This window comes from Schistocerca americana, chromosome 3 (assembly GCF_021461395.2).
Source record: "Schistocerca americana isolate TAMUIC-IGC-003095 chromosome 3, iqSchAmer2.1, whole genome shotgun sequence".
Classification (NCBI taxonomy): domain Eukaryota; kingdom Metazoa; phylum Arthropoda; class Insecta; order Orthoptera; family Acrididae; genus Schistocerca; species Schistocerca americana.
Window position 1 is genome coordinate 365,350,948 of NC_060121.1, and position 20,780 is coordinate 365,371,727.

The following is a 20,780-nucleotide window of genomic DNA, read 5'->3' on the forward strand; positions in this document are numbered from 1 at the left end:
TTGCATTTTTTCCATGAATATTGACTCCATATTTGAGTAAAATTAAAATTTGTCATATTTGGTTCAAAAATAAAAGGAAGTCCAATAAACTGGACACTGGGTCTGGTAGATACTTGAGAATATGAAATAAGCAGTCAAAAGTTACCACAAACTCAATCTTTACAGATAACTCTTTCTCAACAAACACTTTCGAGCACAAGGAAGTGTGCCTATTGCAGTAATTAATATGTAAATATGACTTCCCTGGAGCATTTTGCAATGGGTCCATCATCTTCACTGTTTTATGATGTAGTACACCAGTCCAGCAACAGAGGTCATCAAGAACTGCGAAACTAAAAGTGATAGATGCCCAATAAATAGGCTACTGAGTGTAAAAGGTGAATGAAATCATTTGCTATTACAACATGTGTAAAAGGCCATGTCCAATATATTGCACATCAAGACTGAAAGGAGGTTATCTACTGCATTCCTTATATGAAATTGCAGAATTTTGAAGCTGAAATGTTATCAAAGGACTACAGTATTATAAAAGGAAACAAATATTTGGGAAATAGGGACATCTGATTCCATGTGCAAATTCATTATTTATTTTGAAGAACATCCTGTTAAAATTTCTATTTCTTGACATAGATGTCTAAAAACACAACATTATAATCTAGTTTTTATTTATTTAACTTCCATCTTGTTTGGGGATCTGTACATTGAGAAGTAGTTTGTGTTATATGTTATACTTTCTCAATTTTGAATTTCTTGTACAGTGACTTAGAAAGTTTTGTGAACACAATAAAAAATTAATTGCTACATGAATCTCAAGAAAATTAGAGATAAATCAAATAGTTCATATGGTAATTTTCTTATATTTCATTATGTCAAGAAATATATTAGACACAACTTGCCTCACATCATTTGTACCATCTATAATATGAACATCAGCAACAGTCTGAAAAACTTCATCCCTGTGTTTTTCATACTCAGGCCAAACACACACATCAAAATAACCAGGTACATCAGGGGGATCATAGATACGAACTTTCCTTCTTTCCCAGCATTGATCCCTGGTAAGTGTTAAATAATATTTTAAGTGACAAATTTCCACAATCGGCTGATAATTTAATACCAAAAATCCTTCAATTATTAAGATATGAAATGGTAATTCACCTGCTAAAGCTTCAAAATTCATCAGTGGTAGGTCATTACTACTTTTTTCTTCGTGTATTTTGCAATGGCTAAAATGCTGCAGGAAATTAAACTGGGTAATTCTTTTAATGTCTGCCCACATTTTGTTCATATCAACACTTGACATTATCTCCCAGTTTATGTGGTTCAGTGTTGGGATCCATGTATGCTTTCTGCTATCTGGAGGCAGAAAATAGTCATCCTGGCACAATAGATATGAACCTGAAAGGCTTTCATGCAAAGAACGTGCAACTGTTGTCTTCCCACCACACGTTACACCTGAGACACCAATTACAAGCCACTTTTTCATGGCTGGTGAATTGCATATACAGTAAAAACTATTAGTCCTCCAATAAAGCCAAGTCCCATGAAAGCAGGGATCAAAAGAGCATAATGAACAGATGGAAACAGAAGCCTAAGAGGATGTCCATCATCAACAAAGGGTAGAGCTATAACCCAAACGGTGTAAAGAAAGTAAAATAAACTACTGAACAAAATGAATATTTTTCCAAGTAAAGCGTCACGCATTGTTCGACAGTTAAGCACACATGCCTATAGACTTCCAAGATATAAAACAGTTAAAAGCCATACTTTTGCTTTCCGAACACATCCCATTAGAAAACAGTCAGTACTGTAGCTACGATTATACGATGACAATCTTTCTTTAACGATTCTAAACTGTTATTATACACAATGATCTACGTATCAATGTATTCCTCTTCAAAGTTCTTAAAATCTTCCTCTGTAAAAACAGTTGTCTCTTCAGTTTTCAGATTCTTATCTCCTTTAGAGCATTTACTTGCTCGCTCAAGGATCTGTAAAAGACAAAGCATAAATTTAGTTATATTTTACTGATACCATGTTAGTATTCTTAAGCACAAACATATTGTTGACAATTAATATGTTCCCATTTTAGTACCAATTATTTAAAATTGATTTGACCAGAATACACATTCCATCCACAGTTAAAATAAAATACTATAAAATATTAGAGAGGGGGGAGAGGGCGAGAGAAAACACACGGTGACAGACCAGACTCCTAGCCCCTAGCTCATGGTATACATCTGGAATAAAACCAAACTTGACTAACAACTATGGAATACAACTCAGATTCACCTTAAATAAGCATATGATGATGTGATCTGTTAGTAAGTCTTTCTGTTACGGTAGGGAGAAGAACATGTGCAAGCTATACTATAAGGGATGTGGTGCAGCTCGACCAGTGGTAGGGTATTGGGTCATCAGGGCGAGAAGGTAACCAGTAATCATGCAATAGTCAAGTTACTTTCACGCAACTTTATTCATAACATGATACATACATACATACAATCTAGCAGTCAATGCCCTGTCAGCCTACCACCTGATGGGGCATGTATGAACTGCGACTGTTGACAACACCACCACAGCCGACAGGCGTGGCCAGCTGTATAAGCGACTGATGACCCCCACATGTGGAAACAGCGGATGCAGGAATGACTGTACAATGCGGGGGACGGGGTGCATGTTCTTGTACTCTAATTCTACATCTATACTCTGCAAACCATTGTAAAGTGCATGGCAGAGGGTACATCCCTTTGTACTAGTTATTACGTTTTTCTCCCGTTCCATTCGCATATTGAGCGTGGGAAGAATGACTGACTGAATGCCTCTGAACATGCTGTATTTATTCTCATCTTGTCCACACGATCCCTATGTTAGCGATTTGCAGGTGGTTGTGGTCTATTACTAGGGTCATCATTTAAAGCCGGTTCTTGGAACTGTTGCAGACTTTCTCGCAATAGTTTTAAATCTTCAAGAGTCAGCCAGTTCAGTTTCTTCAGTATCTTTCCCACAGATCAAACAATCCTGTAACCATATGTTCTGCCCTTCTCTGTATACATTCAGTATCCCCTGTTAGTCTTATTTGGTAAGGATCCCACACACTTGAGCAATATTCAGAATGGGTCACACAAGTGCTTTGTACACAATTTCTTTTGTAGACTGACTGCACTTGTATTTCACCAATTAACTGAAGTCTCCCACTTGTTTTACCCACAACAGAACCTATGTGATCATTCCATTTCATATCACTATTAAGTGTCACAGCCAGCTATTTGAATGAGCTGGCCAATTCCTAAGGTGACTTAATGATGTTATAGTCATAGAACACTACGTTTTTTCATTTTATGAAGTGCACAATTTTACATTTTTGAACATTTAAAGCAAGTCTTCACACCATTTTGAAATCTTATCACGATCTGACTGAATATTTATGCAGGACAGCACTTCATTATAGACAACTGCAGCATCTGTAAAAAGTCTGAGGTTAATGTTAATACAGGGTTATTACAAATGATTGAAGCGATTTCACAGCTCTACAATAACTTTATTATTTGAGATATTTTCACAACGCTTTGCACACACATACAAAAACTCAAAAAGTTTTTTTAGGCATTCACAACGATATGTGCCCCTTTAGTGATTCGGCAGACATCAAGCCGATAATCAGTTCCTCCCACACTCTGCGCAGCATGTCCCCATCAATGAGTTCGAAAGCATCGTTGATGCGAGCTCGCAGTTCTGGCACGTTTCTTGGTAGAGGAGGTTTAAACACTGAATCCTTCACATAACCCCACAGAAAGAAATCGCATGGGATTAAGTCGGGAGAGCGTGGAGGCCATGACATGAATTGCTGATCATGATCTCCACCACGACCGATCCATCGGTTTTCCAATCTCCTGTTTAAGAAATGCTGAACATCATGATGGAAGTGCGGTGGAGCACCATCCTGTTGAAAGATGAAGTCGGCGCTGTCGGTCTCCAGTTGTGGCATGAGCCAATTTTCCAGCATGTCCAGATACACGTGTCCTGTAACGTTTTTTTCGCAGAAGAAAAAGGGGCCATAAACTTTAAACCGGGAGATTGCACAAAACACGTTAACTTTTGGTGAATTGCGAATTTGCTGCACGAATGCGTGAGGATTCTCTACCGCCCAGATTTGCACATTGTGTCTGTTCACTTCACCATTAAGAAAAAATGTTGCTTCATCACTGAAAACAAGTTTCGCACTGAACGCATCCTTTTCCATGAGCTGTTGCAACCGTGCCGAAAATTCAAAGCGTTTGACTTTGTCATCGGGTGTCAGGGCTTGTAGCAAATGTAAACGGTAAGGCTTCTGCTTTAGCCTTTTCCGTAAGATTTTCCACACCGTCAGCTGTGGTACGTTTAGCTCCCTGCTTGCTTTATTCATCGACTTCCGCGGGCTACGCGTGAAACTTGCCCACACGCATTCAACCGTTTCTTCGCTCGCTGCAGGCCGGCCCGTTGATTTCCCCTTACAGAGGCATCCAGAAGCTTTAAACTGGGCATACCATCACCGAATGGAGTTAGCAGTAGGTGGATCTTTGTTGAACTTCGTCCTGAAGTGTCGTTGCACTGTTATGACTGACTGATGTGAGTGCATTTCAAGCACGACATATGCTTTCTCAGCTCCTGTCGCCATTTTGTCTCACTGCGCTCTCGAGCGCTCTGGCGGCTGAAACCTGAAGTGCGGCTTCAGCCGAACAAAACTTTATGAGGTTTTCTACGTATCTGTAGTGTGTCGTGACCATATGTCAATGAATGGAGCTACAGTGAATTTATGAAATCGCTTCAATCATTTGTAATAGCCCTGTACTATCTGCAAGGTCATTAATATACAACATGAACAGCAAGGGTCCCAACACACTTCCCTGGGGCACACTTGAAATTACTTCTACATCTGACGATGGCTTTCCATCCAAGATAACATGCTGTGTCCTTCCTACTGAAAGGTTCTCAATCCAACTTCACTTGATACCCCATACGATCATACTTTTGACCATAAATGTAGGTGTGGTACTGACTCAAATGCTTCTTGGAAATCAAGAAATACTGCATCTATCTGCCTGCCTTAATCCATAGCTTTCAATATGTCATGTGAGAAAAATGTGAGTTGGACTTCAGATGATTGATGTTTTCAGAATTAATGCTGGTTGCACGGAGAAGATCATTCTGTTTCAGGTATCTCATTATGTTTGAACTCAAAGAGTACATCCTAAGATTCTGCAACAAATTGATGTCAAGGATATTACATGGTAGTTTTGTTGATCACCTCTACTACCCTTACTGTAGGAAAGAGTGACCTGTGTGTTTTTTTTTCTCTCCAAGAATTGGGCACGAGTTTTTGTTCAAGAGATCTACGACAGATTATAGTAAGAAGAGGGGCCTAACCCAGCTGCAAATACAGTATAGATTTTGAACAATTTCAGCTGTTTCTAAACACCACTGACACTATTATTATTTCACTCATTGTTTCAGTGGTATGAGGATTAAATTGGGGCAATTCTCCTGCGTTTTCCTCTGTGAAGGGATATTTGAAAATGGAGTTAAGCATTTCAGCTTTGCTTTGCTACCCTCAATTTCAGTTCCCGTCTCATTCGCTAGGGACTGGACACCAACTTTAGAGCCACTAACAGCCTTTACATATGACCAGAATTTCTTTGGGTTTTGAGAAATATCATTTGACAGTACTGAGTCATAGAAGGCATCACACATTACTCTCTTGGCAGCCAAATCCGTTTCATTCAGCATCTTTCTATTCACAGCCCTATGCTTTGTTTTATGCCTCTTATGCAGTAATCTCTGTTTCTTTAGAAGTTTCTTTACAGAGACTGTTATTCAATGCATGGTCAATTATTCTTTTAAACTTGAGCCACAGCTACTCTACGTGGTCCTGCCCTGTCCTGAATGTATCAAGTTCTTCATTGAGACATAACACTACTGATTTTTTTTTACCTCATTTACTGAACGTATATACCTTTCTGCTTGTTTTAGTTATGCTCTGTACTTTGGTAATCATTGTTGTCACAACTGCATGATTGTCACTAATAGCAGTTTTGACTGGACATTCTCAAAGAGATCAGGTCTATTTGGTGCCATTAGATCCAATCTACTTCCATCATGAGTGGGGTTTCCAACTACCTGTTCTGGATAGTTTTCAGAGAAGGCATTTAAAAGTCATTTACAGGATATCTTGTTACACCAACCACTGACAAAACTGTAATTTCCCAATTAACTGTTGGATGATTAAAGTCTCCACCAATGATTACAGTATGATTGGGGAACATACATACAAGTGAACTGAGGGTTTCTATGAAGCTTTCGGTTACATCAGGAGGTGAGTCTGGTGGGTGATAGAAGGATCCAGTTACATTTTATGCCCACACCAGATACTGAGTCTTGCCCAATGAATCTCACATGCTGCTTCAATTTCTGTCTCTGTGGATTTGAGTTTCTGGTCTACTGTGACAAATACAACACAAAAATTTCTCATTACCTATCACTTTGATATACACTTAAATTTTCCACAAAAATCTCACAGGTTTCACTTCCAGGTTTCAACCAGTTTTCTATACCTAGTATTATGTGAGCTTCAGTTTTTCAGCAGAGCTTCAAACTCTGGCACTTCACAGCGAATGCTTCGGTAGCTAACTATTAGGCCTTTAATACTCTCTCCTGTTGGAGGCATTTATTTTGATATTCCACTGATACTTCTGGGTTTCCTACAGCTGTCGTTTTATGGATTGGATGGAGAGTCACCTAACCTAAGAGAACCCCTACCTGAGTAGCATTCACTGACGTGTAGTGCAAACCTGACCCATTTTGGAAGATCCTACAGTCCTCAACTTCCACGTCCACTTGACTAAGAACCAAAGGGCCACAATCAGTTCTGGGAACAATGTTGCAAATTGTGAGCTTCATTGAAACTCCATGCACAAGGCTGGTCTTCACAACATTCTCTGCCAGTCACTGGAATGACCCAAGTATCACCTCTGAGCCCAGATGACGGGCATCATTTGTTCCAATGTGTGCCACAATCTGCAGTTGCCTGCACCATGTTCCCTCAATGACTTCCTGAATAACCTCTTCAACTTTTTGAATGAGGACCCCAGGCATGCAACATGAGTGCATCTGGTGTCCTTTGTTGCTACTTCCCTAAGGGATACCATCATTCGCTGTATATCTGAACTGCCTATGATTAATAGACCCCTACCCTTTTGTGTTTGCCTTGTCTTGACACCAGACAAAACAGGTTTTCTTAAAACAGGTGAAGTGAGTCCCATTGGTTCAATTTCAGTTTCAGTGAAACAGAGCAACAAACTCATTGGTTAGGGGGATTTTTACAACATTCTAGGTCCTGCCTGATCCCCATCCACCCCGTACACGATACCTAGTTCTACCACTGAAATGCCACTCACAGTCAGGTGGACCGATAATGTAAGATTCTTTACTTCCTGCACAGGAGACAGGATCCACAGGAGCATATAGAACATGAGGTACCACCAATATTGGTACCACAGGTACATAACACTCAGGAGCTCTTCCAACACACCGATTCACTTTGGTGTTCACATACCTTACAACTGTAACGGAGTACTAGCTTGCTAAGGGGCTCAAGTTGACCAGCAACACCATTCACACCACCTTGCACAACCTCCAGTTCACCGCCCACATTGACGAGCCAAACAAACTACCACTGGTTGTAGTCACTGCAAAGTGTGATGTCTTACTCGACTTCCAACCCACTTTGCAGCCAAAGATGACAGAAGATCTAAACTGACACACACACCCTGACCATCATCTACTCTCTGATGGTTTATGCACAACACGTTTGCAAATGTTATAGTAAAACAAAATAATATTAAATTCAACGGCATATTCCAACAGGAACCATCTTTCATAGTTTTAATCTGTCTGGTGAAAGTTGTTTCTTTTGTTAAGTCCCACATAAACAAAGTGCATCTGATAGTATCAAAGATTGGACATGTGGGTAGTGCTGCAATGCAACAATCAGCAATACTCTCAATAATGATCACAATTTGGATTAATAAATATTACAACTCCAACAGATTTTTTTTATTGTTAACTATACAGTTTGTGTGCACTGAGTTTCCTACATTATTTACCCACCATAATCTGTTGAAAAGTTTTCTCCATTTATAAAGACTGAAATATTGTTTACCTAAACACAGTTGAGTTCAGATGTATTACTTGTGTGAAATGTTTGTGCTATTGCTGGACACTTGGTGAATTGGGCCTCGCAACAGGTAAACACACTGCCGTCTATACAGCCAAACAGATACCATTCTTACATTTTATATAGACCTCAACCCCTATAGATGAAGTAGTAACATAATTTGATGTTAAGCATTCCCAGAAAGAAAGGTGAATCTATTTACAAAATGTTATGAGGTCAGACGATTACTCACTAACAGAAATAATGAGAAGTGGATAGCCATATGATGATGTTGCGTAGACATGAAACTTTCATTCTTTACCAAGGTATGCAAAATGTGTCTTTCTTTGAGTGTGTGTGTGTGTGTGTGTGTAACTAAAGGTGAGACCCCTGAACAGGGTTATTAGATCAGTAGAATTCGGACTTCTGTAGATTTATTTATTGTATGGCAAACGTTTATTTTAGAAAAAAGTTTCCGAAACAAAAGAATAGCTATACATACATTACTAAGCTACTAAATATCAACACTTCAAACACAGGTCTCCTGCATAATACAATACAAATGATAATAGCTACACATGAATATCAACGTTTTTTTATAAAGTTTGTCACCCCCACTTGTCACTGTTAGGAAATCTTCAAAAAGATCCTTGCAAGTACCTGTGTGACATGCTGATGCAACATTAGCAACTGCCTGTCATCCAACCCTAGTCACAAGATTTGCTTCACTTGTGGAAAGTGACTTGACTTCTTCCATGGCCCATTCGGATGTTTTGTTTCATTTTGTTTTGTTTTGGGGCATAAAAACAGCTATGGTAATATGCACCCATATCTCAACCATACAACACTAAGACGAAAAAGGAGTTAAAAGTGACCACACGTTAAGGCCAATCAACAGAAGGAAAGATAGCTGAAAACTGGGACATGCGACCTATCTAAAACGGTCTATTCACAGCGAGATGACAGAGGTGGACAGCCAATCCGCTGGGAGAGGTTTAATTCCCCGGAGATTGTTCCCATGAAGAAAAGACCAATGGTGATGTCAAAGTGATGCCATCTGCTGACAGACGGCAGCACAGAGATGATCAGAAGGAAAGGAAGAACTAGTGGATCAAGGTAGGACGACTACAACCTTGGCAGCAACATCAGCAGCCTCATTTCCTTCAGACCAATGTGACCGGGACTCACATAAACATCACAGTGGTTCCATCAAAATAAGAAAGTGCAAGCTTTCTTTGATCCATTGCACTAAGTGATGGACTGTGTACAGCACACAGGGGCTCTGAAGAGCAATGAGAGAGTTGGAGCAAATGAAGCACCTATCTTGCTGGACTTATTGCATGGCCTGATACAGGGGGAAGAGGTCTGCTGTAAATACTGAGCAGTATTCCGGAAACTAATTCCGAAAATCGTCGGTGCTAAAGATGAAGGTACACCAGACACCATGGTCAGTCTGAGAGCGACTGGTGTACACAAAGGTACAATTGCGAAGTTCCATGCAAAGTTTGAAAAACTTACAGCGATAGATCGAGTCTGGAATAGTGTCCTTAGTGAGGGAATGAAGCCCAAGTTGGACACCGGCCACCGCACAGAGCCAAGGTGGTGAAGGGTTCACATCCACTGGGAAGCAGGCAGATAGAGTGAAGTTAAGCTGCCAGAGTAATAGCCAAAAGAGAACCTAAGGAGGTAACAGAGATGAGGAACGTGCCCCTTGCTGGCAGTCCAAGGAGTCGAAGTAGGAGGCACAGGATGGGTGGCCAGGCATGGCAAACAAACTACATATGTATCCACTCAGGAGACTATCGAGTAGGTATGACAGCAGTAGTCCTGCAGCTTCTGCATACAGACTCTCACTGGGCTAGTGTAAAAGGCACCACTGGCTAAACGGACGCAATGATGGTGGATTGTATTTAGACAGTGTAATATGGGTGGAGATGCAGATGCATAAACAAAACACCCGTATTCTAGTTTCAAACAGACAAGGGATCAATGCACAAGAAGGAGGGTGGTCATATCCGCTCCCCACAAAATACAAATGAGGACACGTAGGACATTAAGGGATCAGGTACAGTGGGTGGCCAGTAAGACACGTGGGCGGACCAAGCAAGTTTCCTATCACGCATAAGTGTCAGGAATTTTGTAATTTCAGTGAACAGAAGATGAACACACCCAAGATGTTAAGACTGTGGAAGAAACCTACTGCGCCGCCAGAAATTCATACAAAATGTTTTGTCACTGGAAAAGTAAAAGTCACTGTAGGTGCTCCAAGAGTAAAGACATTCAAGACATCACTAAAGACACTGCTCAAGGAGACAAGTCCATGGAGAACTGCAACAGACCACAAAATTATCAACAAAAAGGGCATCAGAGATGCCTGGTGGGAGGCAAACCATAAGAGGGTTAATGGTGATAGCAAAGAAGACAACACTCACGATGGAATCCTGAGGCACACCGTTTTCCTGGGTAAAGGCTTCTGGCAAGGCAAAAGACATGACCACAGTCTGGTACTTCCGCAGAAAACCATTTGTGACATGGTCTGACAAAGGGACAAGGCAGTCAACTGCAGAATGGCACACCCAAAATCCACACCGTGCAGTGATTAGTAAATTGCAAGATTTGAGCCACCATACTAGCGGGGCACGAATCTTACATTCCATCACAGCAAACACAGCTGATGAGAGAAATGGAGCGGTAGCTACAAGAAAGGTGTTTGTCCTTAGCAGGCTTAGGTATGGTTATGGCACTGGCCTCACGCCAGTGACTGGGAAACGTCCTCTTCCCAGATGCGACTGTATGTGTGAAGGAGAAGTGCCTGCCCACAAGAGAAAGATGCTGCAACATCTGAATGAACATCGTCCAGCCCTGGGGTAGAGGATCGGGATGAAGTGAGCATGATTTAGCTCCCTCATAGTAAAAGCAGCATTTTAGCACTCACGAATCTGAGAGGAGAAGGGTATTGCCCGAGCCGCCTCCATTCGTTTCCTATGGCGGAAGGCAGGGTGATAATGGGTCGAGCTCGAAATCTCTGCAAAATAACAGCCCAAGGTGTTGGAGATAGCAATAGGGTCCACTATGACACCATATGCTATGGTCAGGCCAGAAATTGGGAAATGAACCCTGGTCCCAGAGAGCCATCAGAGACTACATCATGCAACAGAAGCGGCAGCAGAACAGTTAAAAGAACTAGTATATGAAATCCAGCTAGCTTTTTTGCTATCTCAAAGAAGGCAACGATACAGCCCACACAACTGTGTCCCAGTCTCTTGCTGGACCGAGGCGTGCCGCAATGCAATTCACATGCGAAGGTGTGCTCTCTGCATTTTTAACCGTCATCCTACGATGGCGAACTGCACTCGTTATACACTGAAGCATCAAAGAAACTGGTATAAGCATGTGTATTCAAATACAGAGATATGTAAACAGGCAAAATATGGCGCAGCTGTTGGCAACAACTACATAAGACAAAGTGTCTGGCGCAGTTGTCAGATCGGTCACTGTTGCTACAATGGCAGGTTATCAAGAGTTAAGTGAATTTAAATGTGGTGTTATAGTTGGTGCACGAGCGATGGGATGTAGCATCTCTGAGGTAGAGATGAAGGAAGGTTTTCCTGTACGCCCATTTTTCCAGTGCACCATGAATATCAGGAATCCTGTAAAACACCAAATCTCCAATGTCACTGCAGCTGGAAAAAGATCCTGCAAGAATGAGACTGATGACGACTGAAGAAAATCTTTCAGCATGACAGAAGTGCAATCCTCCTGCAAATTGGTGCAGATTGCAATGCTGGGCCATCAACAAGTGTCAGCGTGTGAACCAGTCAACATAACATCATTGATACGGGCTTCCGGAACTGAAGGCCCACTCATGTACCATTTATGACTGCACAACACAAAGTTTTACACCTCGCCTGGGCCCGTCAACATTGACATTGGACTGTTGACGACTGGAAACATATTGCCTGGTCAGACAAGTCTTGTTTCAAATTGTATTGAGTAGATGGACATGCTCAGGTATGGAGGCAACCTAAGGCTGGAGGATCCTGCTCCATGAGATCTACTGAGGCGTTGGCATTCTCCCTCGGCCGGTCTGCGGATTACAGGGGCCAAGAAACAGTTGGCGGTGCATACTAGTGACATAGTTCAGCCGGGTGAGGGTGTCGCTGTGTGATACCCTCACCTGGCTGAACTCCATATGGCCAGTACTGTAAGTGCCAGATGGTAAAACCCAGGACTTCCAACTACTGACACTGTTGAAGAGTATCTCCAAGTCGGTAAAGGAGAGAACTGTTTGCCTTTGTTTGGTTTTTGGAGTCTTTATGGCTGGCAGATTAAGATTCAGATATTTGTTGGCAGGAAGGACGTGAAAAGTCTTCGCAGGGGTCTTCTTTCCATACTGTCTGACCTGCTGGTTTTGTAGCAGGTGATTTCACCATGTGAGCTGAAAATTTTTGTCTTGTTGCACAGCTGGACGAAGAGACAGGGATGCTCGGTGATTTTAGAACCACAGTGCCGAATTTGAGGTTGCGAGTCTGTGTGGCCAGGTCCTTCCTTGAGTGAGATGTAGCAAGAACGTTACTGTAAGTGTCAGATGGTAAAACCCAGGACTTCCGACTTGCCAAGAACTTGTGAGTGACAGGGTAAGGTGCCTTTCCCTTCACTCAAATCTCCTGAACAGCCCACTCATCGAGATACATGGGGCATTCTCAGGAGAAGGGCACATGGTCGTCATTGCAGTTGATACAGCAAGGAGGAGGAGTCAGGCAATCGTCCTCATGAGCATCCCTACCACAAGTAACACATTTGGCCAGGTTTCGACAGGATATTTGAGTGTGGTTGTAACAATGACACTGGCAGCAGCGCATCGGGTTAGGAAAGTATGGTTGGACTGTGATGATTTCATAGCCTGGTTTGCTCTTTGATGAAAGACCTACTCTATCAAATATGAAAAAAAGACATTAAGTGGGCACTAATGATACATCAACATTTTTCATCACCTGATGGACTGCAGTGACGTTCTGATCAGAGAGGTAACTTTGGATTTCTACCTCAGTTAGACCAAAGAACAGCCTAGTGCAGATGACACCACACAACTGCAAGCAGTTGTTGTGCTTGACAATCATAGTCTCCAAAAGTAAAGAACCATCGCATAAATGAGAGCAGCATTTCACAAGGCCGGCAACTGCATAGACACCTTTCTGTATAATAAACATGTTAACTGTAGCAAAGGACTGACTGTTTTCAGTACGTGAAACCACAAAGAACCTAGATGCAGCTGGGAGGGTCTTTGAATAGGGTGCCTCATACCGTTTACATTCAGTAGATGTTGATGGAGAAAAAAATGACTCCCTCATTGTGAGAAGATCCCCTTGACCACCAGCATCTCCAATGACGCACTCCTTCCTACTGAGGGTCCCCCTCAGATGATGATGATGATGATGATGATGATGATGAAATGATGATTACAGTACAAACACCCAGTCCCCAACCCGGTCAGGAATCAAACCCGTGACCCCATGATCTAGAAGCAGCAACGCCAGCCACTAGAGCATGAGCTGCGAACTTGCCCATCAGAGGGAGGCTCAGCCACCTTAGGTGATTGTTCACACCTCAGGTCACACCTCCCAAACTCCTGACAGGGGGACCAATCAGTAATTTGGGAAGGTAACAGTTCTCCCTGGGCTGGCTTGTACCAGGGGGTATGTGCGAAGCCTACCTATCGACCCGGAGCTGGGACTTACATGTTACCCAGTTACTTGTTATGCATCCGACGTGTGGGCTGGCCTTCAGGAGCGTTCAGGGAGGCAAAAGAAGAAGAGGAACCTCAAACCCTCAAGCAGAGGAAGGATAGGAAAAAAAAGAAACAAAACAATGGAGTGACTGTTCTCATGTTGTTGTCTTCAGTCCTGAGACTGGTTTGATGCAGCTCTCCATGCTACTCTGTCCTGTGCAAGCTTCTTTATCTCCCAGTACTTACTGCAACCTACATCCTTCTGAATCTGCTTACTGTATTCATCTCTTGGTCTCCCTCGACGATTTTTACCCTCCACGCTGCTCTCCAATGCTAAATTTGTGATCCCTTGATGCCTCAGAACATGTCCTACCAACTGGTCCCTTCTTCTTGTCAAGTTGTGCCAAAAACTCCTGTTCTCCCCAATTCTATTCAATACCTCCTCATTAGTTATGTGATCTACCCATCTAATCTTCAGCATTCTTCTGTAGCACCTCGTTTCAAAAGCTCCTATTCTCTTCTTGTCCAAACTATTTATCGTCCATTTTTCACTTCCATACATGGCTACACTCCATACAAATACTTTCAGAAACGACTTCCTGACACTTAAATCTATACTCGATGTTAATAAATTTCTCTTCTTCAGAAACGCTTTCCTTGCCATTGCCAGTCTACATTTTATATCCTCTTTACTTCGACCATCATCAGTTCTTTTACTCCCCAAATAGCAAAACTCCTTTACTACTTTAAGTGTCTCGTTTCCTAATCTAATTCCCTCAGCATCACCCGACTTAATTCGACTACATTCCATTATCCTCATTTTGCTTTTGTTGATGTTTATCTTATATCCTCCTTTCAACACACTGTCCATTCCGTTCAACTGCTCTTCCAAGTCCTTTGCTGTCTCTGAACGAATTACAATGTCATCGGCGAACCTCAACGTTTTTATTTCTTCTCCATGGACTTTAATACCTACTCCGAATTTTTCTTTTGTTTCCTTTACTGCTTGCTCAATATACAGATTGAATAACATCGGGGAGAGGCTACAACCCTGTTTCACTCCTTTCCCAACCACTGCTTCCCTTTCATGCCCCTTGACTCTTATAACTGCCATCTGATTTATGTACAAATTGTAAATAGCCTTTCGCTCCCTGTACTTTACCCCTGCCACCTTCAGAATTTGAAAAAGAGTATTCCAGTCAACATTGTCAAAAGCTTTCTCTAAGTCTACAAATGCTAGAAACGTAGGTTTGCCTTTTCTTAATCTAGCTTCTAAGATAAGTCATAGGATCAGTATTGCCTCACGTGTTCCAACATTTCTGCGGAATCCAAACTGATCTTTGCCGAGGTCGGCTTCTACCAGTTTTTCCATTCGTCTGTAAAAATTTCACATTAGTATTTTGCAGCTGTGACTTATTAAACTGATAGTTCGGTAATTTTCACATCTGTCAACACCTGCTTTCTGATGTTAGGGTATTGAAAAATCAGGACATATTCTCAACAATACCACATACACGTTTCCTAAGAAAGGGAAAAAAGAATAGCAAGAGGATACACATGCAGCATGGAAGGGAAAAGCGCTGCAAAGGCTGTGCGCCCTTGGTAGCCAAGTACAAACTCACCAAAGAGTGACAGTTTCAGGTATTGTTGAGGACAGTTTTGTCACCAGCAGTGTGTCATTAACAGCAAGATTCCTGGGTATGATAAAAGTGAGAAGTCTTGATCTTTCATTTTTTTCACTCCACAGGGAATACGTTATTCAATATTGAGAGGTCGGTGTTATCAACGATTTTCTGATATTCACACAGTAGTACATATTTACATCTGATATCAGAAAGTGGGATGCGACTGAAGATAGGTAGCCAGTATGTGAGAGCAGATCATACCGACCCACTTATAATGCACATGGCATCATTAATAGTACATCTATCTTTTCTACATATGGACTATTAAGCCAGAGAGAGACACAGTCCTCTACTGTTGAAAATGCCAATCCAATGAGCGTCTGCTGACAATTCCCCAACTAAGGCCACAGAGCTTATGAAGGATGTTATTTCTGCTTGAGAACTACACAGATGTTAGCATGAATAGCTCCTTGAAAGAAAATGCCTTGCTAACATGATCACAAGGTATTGTTGATGCCTGTTACGACAAAGTTTGTCTTCCTAAGGGAAGAGATCACAGACTGTGTGTGGCAGTCTACTGGACAGATGGAATCAGAATTTATGTTTTATTTGAGTTAGGCTGCAACCTCAATTTAAAGTACTGGCTTAAGAGCTCTAGATCAGGAGTTAGGATTTCTTCAATTGTTTCAAAGTTTTTGTGCTATTCCCAACAATTAAAGACACGAAAATTTTACGAAGATGATAACGCAAAAAATTATGAGAAATTTGGGGCTTTTAGTAAAATAACATGAAATCGGTGGTTTTTAAGAAGTATCTCACTTTTTGGCAGAAATAAACTCTGAATTATGCAAAAAATAGCACAGACAAATGAGATAGTTCAACATTTAAAATGTTCCATTCCTAACAATGAAATGTACTCTTATCATGCAAAATAAAGTAAATACATTTACATCACTTAAAATAACATGAGTAATAACATAAATTTAAGAAGCTTTAAAACTGTAGAAAGATGTTCAGTGTCCCTTGAAGATAATTCCTCAGAGTACTTAATGTTTATTCTACAAAAATGAGTTCCACATTGTGGTTCAACTCTTTCTGCCATCTGAGTAGAGCCTACATTCAAATATTGATACAACAAAATTCAGCTGTAAGGGGAATATGATGTAAAATTGAAACACTTGTAGTTTACTGATCCTTTCATTATGCAAATCAGTTTGCCTTGAGGTGCAGGCGAATGGTAACAGTAGGGAATGGAATAAATGTAGTGCAGTAAGGCTTAGAACATACAGAATTCATAAAGGAAATATCATTTTTGTATTGGGTAGTAGAGCTGAGTGGTTGGCCTCACACTGGATGGTGGCCTTGATTTGTCCATTAGAGTGAATTTTAGCTGTTGTGACATCATGGAACATAGAGCATCGTATGTTTGCTCTCCAATGCTTTTTCATAAACACTGAGTCTGTAATGAACACATAACATAACTTTTGCATCCATTTTAATATTTTTGTCCACTGAACTGTTCCAGACTGCACTGCCATTTATACCAAGATGAGAACAACAAACTGATCGACAGCTAGTTGTTTACAAAAGAGCAACCACAGCAACAACCAACCAAAGAATGCGGTTTACTTGCCTTCTGTTTCATTCGTCATTGCCATATCGCACTGCGGAAGAAAATTAAGGTTGCTGATGTTTCTACTGCCACTCGTTTTAATCAAATGTTTTCTTTCTTGTATTGATTCTTCTTCATAATATGCAAAAGAATGTTCATAGCTAATAGTGAAAGTGAGCAGCAAAGTGATAAGGCTACAATGATCCTGCAAGGTGAACTCAGTACTGCACATTAAAGGAAAACATATGAAAGAATTCAGTAACGAAATGAACAGCTGTTGCTGCCATACTGCATGTGCATCTAACAGCTAACCGACAACATTAATCCTTCAGTGCCTGTCAATCATTTTGTTATTCTGATCCAGGCACAGAGAAGGGTCAAAAACTTCAACACACCTAGCCCCTAATGACAAAGGACCACTTACTTGTCAACACAGCCCATAAACTTGAGAACACTGAGCAAGTTAGCTTGTCTGCAATATAAGGCCCTAAGCTGCTAGTTGACGTATGCTACGAGTCTAGGGATTAACAAATCAACAGTTCCACCAATTCGACACTGAGTTTAATTGTCGCCCAAACAAAATTCAATTATGTCAGCAACATACTGAAGGAAATTACGAAGCGCGTCATGTCATTTGCAAAATCATGAATAATAATAATGAAAACATGATTTTTCTTCACGTGATGAAGCCTATTTTCATTTAAATGGAATTAATAACAAACAAAACTTTAGATACTGGTATAACGGGAATTCTCAGGTGTTACAAGGAGTCCCCTCTATAGAGCCAGAAACTAAAAGTACCATGTGCATTTGGGGAGTAGAGCATTAGTGGACTGTAGTTTTTTGATGGGCAATGAGGTGAGTATGGTTTCATGATGGTACAACTCCATACACAGCTCGTAATTCAATGGCTGTCTTATGAGATCAGTTTCCAGTTAACCTTACCTCCAGATATGGCCATCTTCACTGGCCTCCCCCCCCCCCCCCCCCCATCTCTGATGTAAGTTGTAAGCCTTGTTTTGAGGCAGGAGGTACAGTCAAGTCCTAAGTATATGTTAAGAAGCCAAACTTTCTTGAAGACGACAATCCAGAGGAAATCATTCGTATTCCATGTTACATGTTAACTGGCACTACTTGGAATTTTCAAAACTGGCTACAATAATGCATACGTATAAATGGCTAACATCTGAGCGACACGCACTTCAAACATAAATTTTCAATGTATACTACTTACTGTTATAAATAAAAATATTTTAAAGGAAAACTAAGTAAATCTTATTTAAAACCATCCAATTCCTGTGATGGACCCTGTATATTAAAATGTTCTTTTCTATAAAAACTGTGACCTGTATTTCAATCATTTTAACACGACGAACTTTACAATCAGGTTTCTGTAACACTTTTTTTAGCTATACCTTATTTGTGATGGCTTGGTCTATTTGTCCGTAACGTAAAATTTGCAAACGTTTCAAGTTTTCTTCTGTGAAGTTCTTTTTCAGCTGTAGTTCTTTACGGATTTCTTCCAGATTCGCAACACCTGAAAATATAATGACAAAATGAATTATTATAATGGTTTAAGTCAGTGCCGTATAACAATCATGACTAAATAAAAAATCTGACTTTGTACTATGTTCAATGTGATCTTAGTATTTCATATTAGATGTTTAGTCCTTATACTACTACAGGTAACTAATACTATTTTATCTTCTAAAATATGAAAGCAGAAACCAAAACAATTTCAGCTGTCAATTATATACACATGAGGGCAAGCCTGGTGCAGGTGTGACAAAGAAATTTTCAAATTTTATGTTTTTTCTTATAATGGCATACATGTGCAATCGTATAGGGCAAGTGGATTTTATCCCCAAAATAGTTTTTGCAATAGTTTGTGTGTGTGTGTGTGTGTGTGTGTGTGTGTGTGTGTGTGTGTGTGTGATGTCATATGTGTCTTGAAAATCTCTGTCCTGGTCAATAGTGTCAGTGGAAATTGATTAAAAGTTTGATGAAGGATGTGCTCATATTCATGACAGAATATAGCACATCCTGGTTGCCAGCACTTCCTTCCTTCAGTGCCACAGTTCAATGTACAGTTTGCAGCAAGTACGCTGTGTATATAACATATGTAGTATTTATATTAAAGAGAATACAGTTAAGTTGTATTAGTCATGATATGAAAAATACACATATTTGTTATGTGTATGGTTTACGTTAAAAACAGTGTGTACTGTGCATTGTTGTTCATTCTGTTACATGGGTTCCAGGATCCTGGAGCAACAGTGACAGAATTGCTACACCGAAGCTGTAATGTCAATGGCAGCTTGTTACCAGTATGCACCAAGCTGGTGGCCATGCCAAGCTAGCAGACATTGTCACTGGGACAGCAGCCTTTGATCATTATTAAAACGATGTTGATATGTATTCTAAATGAAAAATGAAAATTTTGTATGATTTCAGATCTGTGTCAGCTACCTGCATTACGATTGCCTTCACTGCATTAAGCTGAAACTAATACATGCAAGCAATCGGTGTTACTGTTACAATGTTAATGATGTGAAAATGTATTATGAAGACAAATAAAACTGCACAGAAGATGCTATTTACGAAAATTTAATATCTGTTTCGAGAAATTATTTGCTTCATAAGTATTTGTGCTTAGTGTCTAACATAATGTAATTAAGATCATTTTACTGAGAAGAAGAATTGTTAGTTGAGGGACTGAGTAAAAGGAAGTGGAATATTTTTGTATTCAAAAATCTCCAGGAAAGTGACTAATTAATTGGCATGAATTTGACTGGGGTTTTGGAAGCAGTACTGGTATTTAAGATCAATTTTAAAAGGCAGTTACATTCTCTCTAAGTGATCTCTGTTTTCTGAAGTGGAAAGATGGTACATTTTTGACATCCATGTGAAGCTAGTTCTGAGATATGATGTACACAATTGCATTCGTGACTGGTTAGTTGTATGCACTAATATCACTGCTTGTCTTAGCAATGGACAGCAATAACTGCATTTTGAGCTATGAAAAATCTATTAATGTTTGAGATTATGATGAAATTTATCCATGGTAGTTCTGTAATTAGTGGCTGCTAGTCCTATTAAAAAAGAATCTATTAGAATAAATAACTTCTTCGGAGCGGCGATGGTAATACTGACCCATTCAGTACTGATGGAATAGGTTACAACATATTTGCCAAGTTACAGCCTTAGCAGAGTTATCTGATGAGTGAATTTAAGGATTAACTATCTGCTAAGGGCAATGAAAGACCAAATCGGTCAACATACAGTATCGGAGGCATGAATATCATCATTAAGCTACTTCTATTAACTAATTGCTCAGTTGATGGACACAGTGAATTGATTAGTATGTGCTCACCATCTGTTGCAGGTGATGATCATATTGATAACACCTGGCCAGAATTATTGTTGTTCGTTACCCTTGGTAGGTGACAAAAGTATGACCAGGACAAACTAGAAAAAATGGGCATGTATAACAAAAATACACGAATTAACCTCAAGATTTAGTAAAATTAAGAAAAAAAGACAGAGAAACAACTAGGGGCAAGAAAGAAGACAAAGATAGAAGATGAAGTACAAGAGTGAAGCTGAAGCCACAAGAAAAGAAGA

At 40.4% G+C, this 20,780-nt stretch overlaps 1 protein-coding gene across 1 annotated transcript; it reads right to left on the bottom strand.

The window, feature by feature from the left end:
• Positions 1-564: 564 nt before the first annotated feature.
• Positions 565-1,619, bottom strand: LOC124605373 (nicotinamide riboside kinase 1). The gene has a single exon (XM_047137005.1). It carries the CDS (start codon positions 1,484-1,486, stop codon positions 839-841), a length of 648 nt encoding a protein of 215 aa, XP_046992961.1. The 5' UTR covers positions 1,487-1,619; the 3' UTR covers positions 565-838.
• Between the last annotated feature and the right edge of the window lie 19,161 nt (positions 1,620-20,780).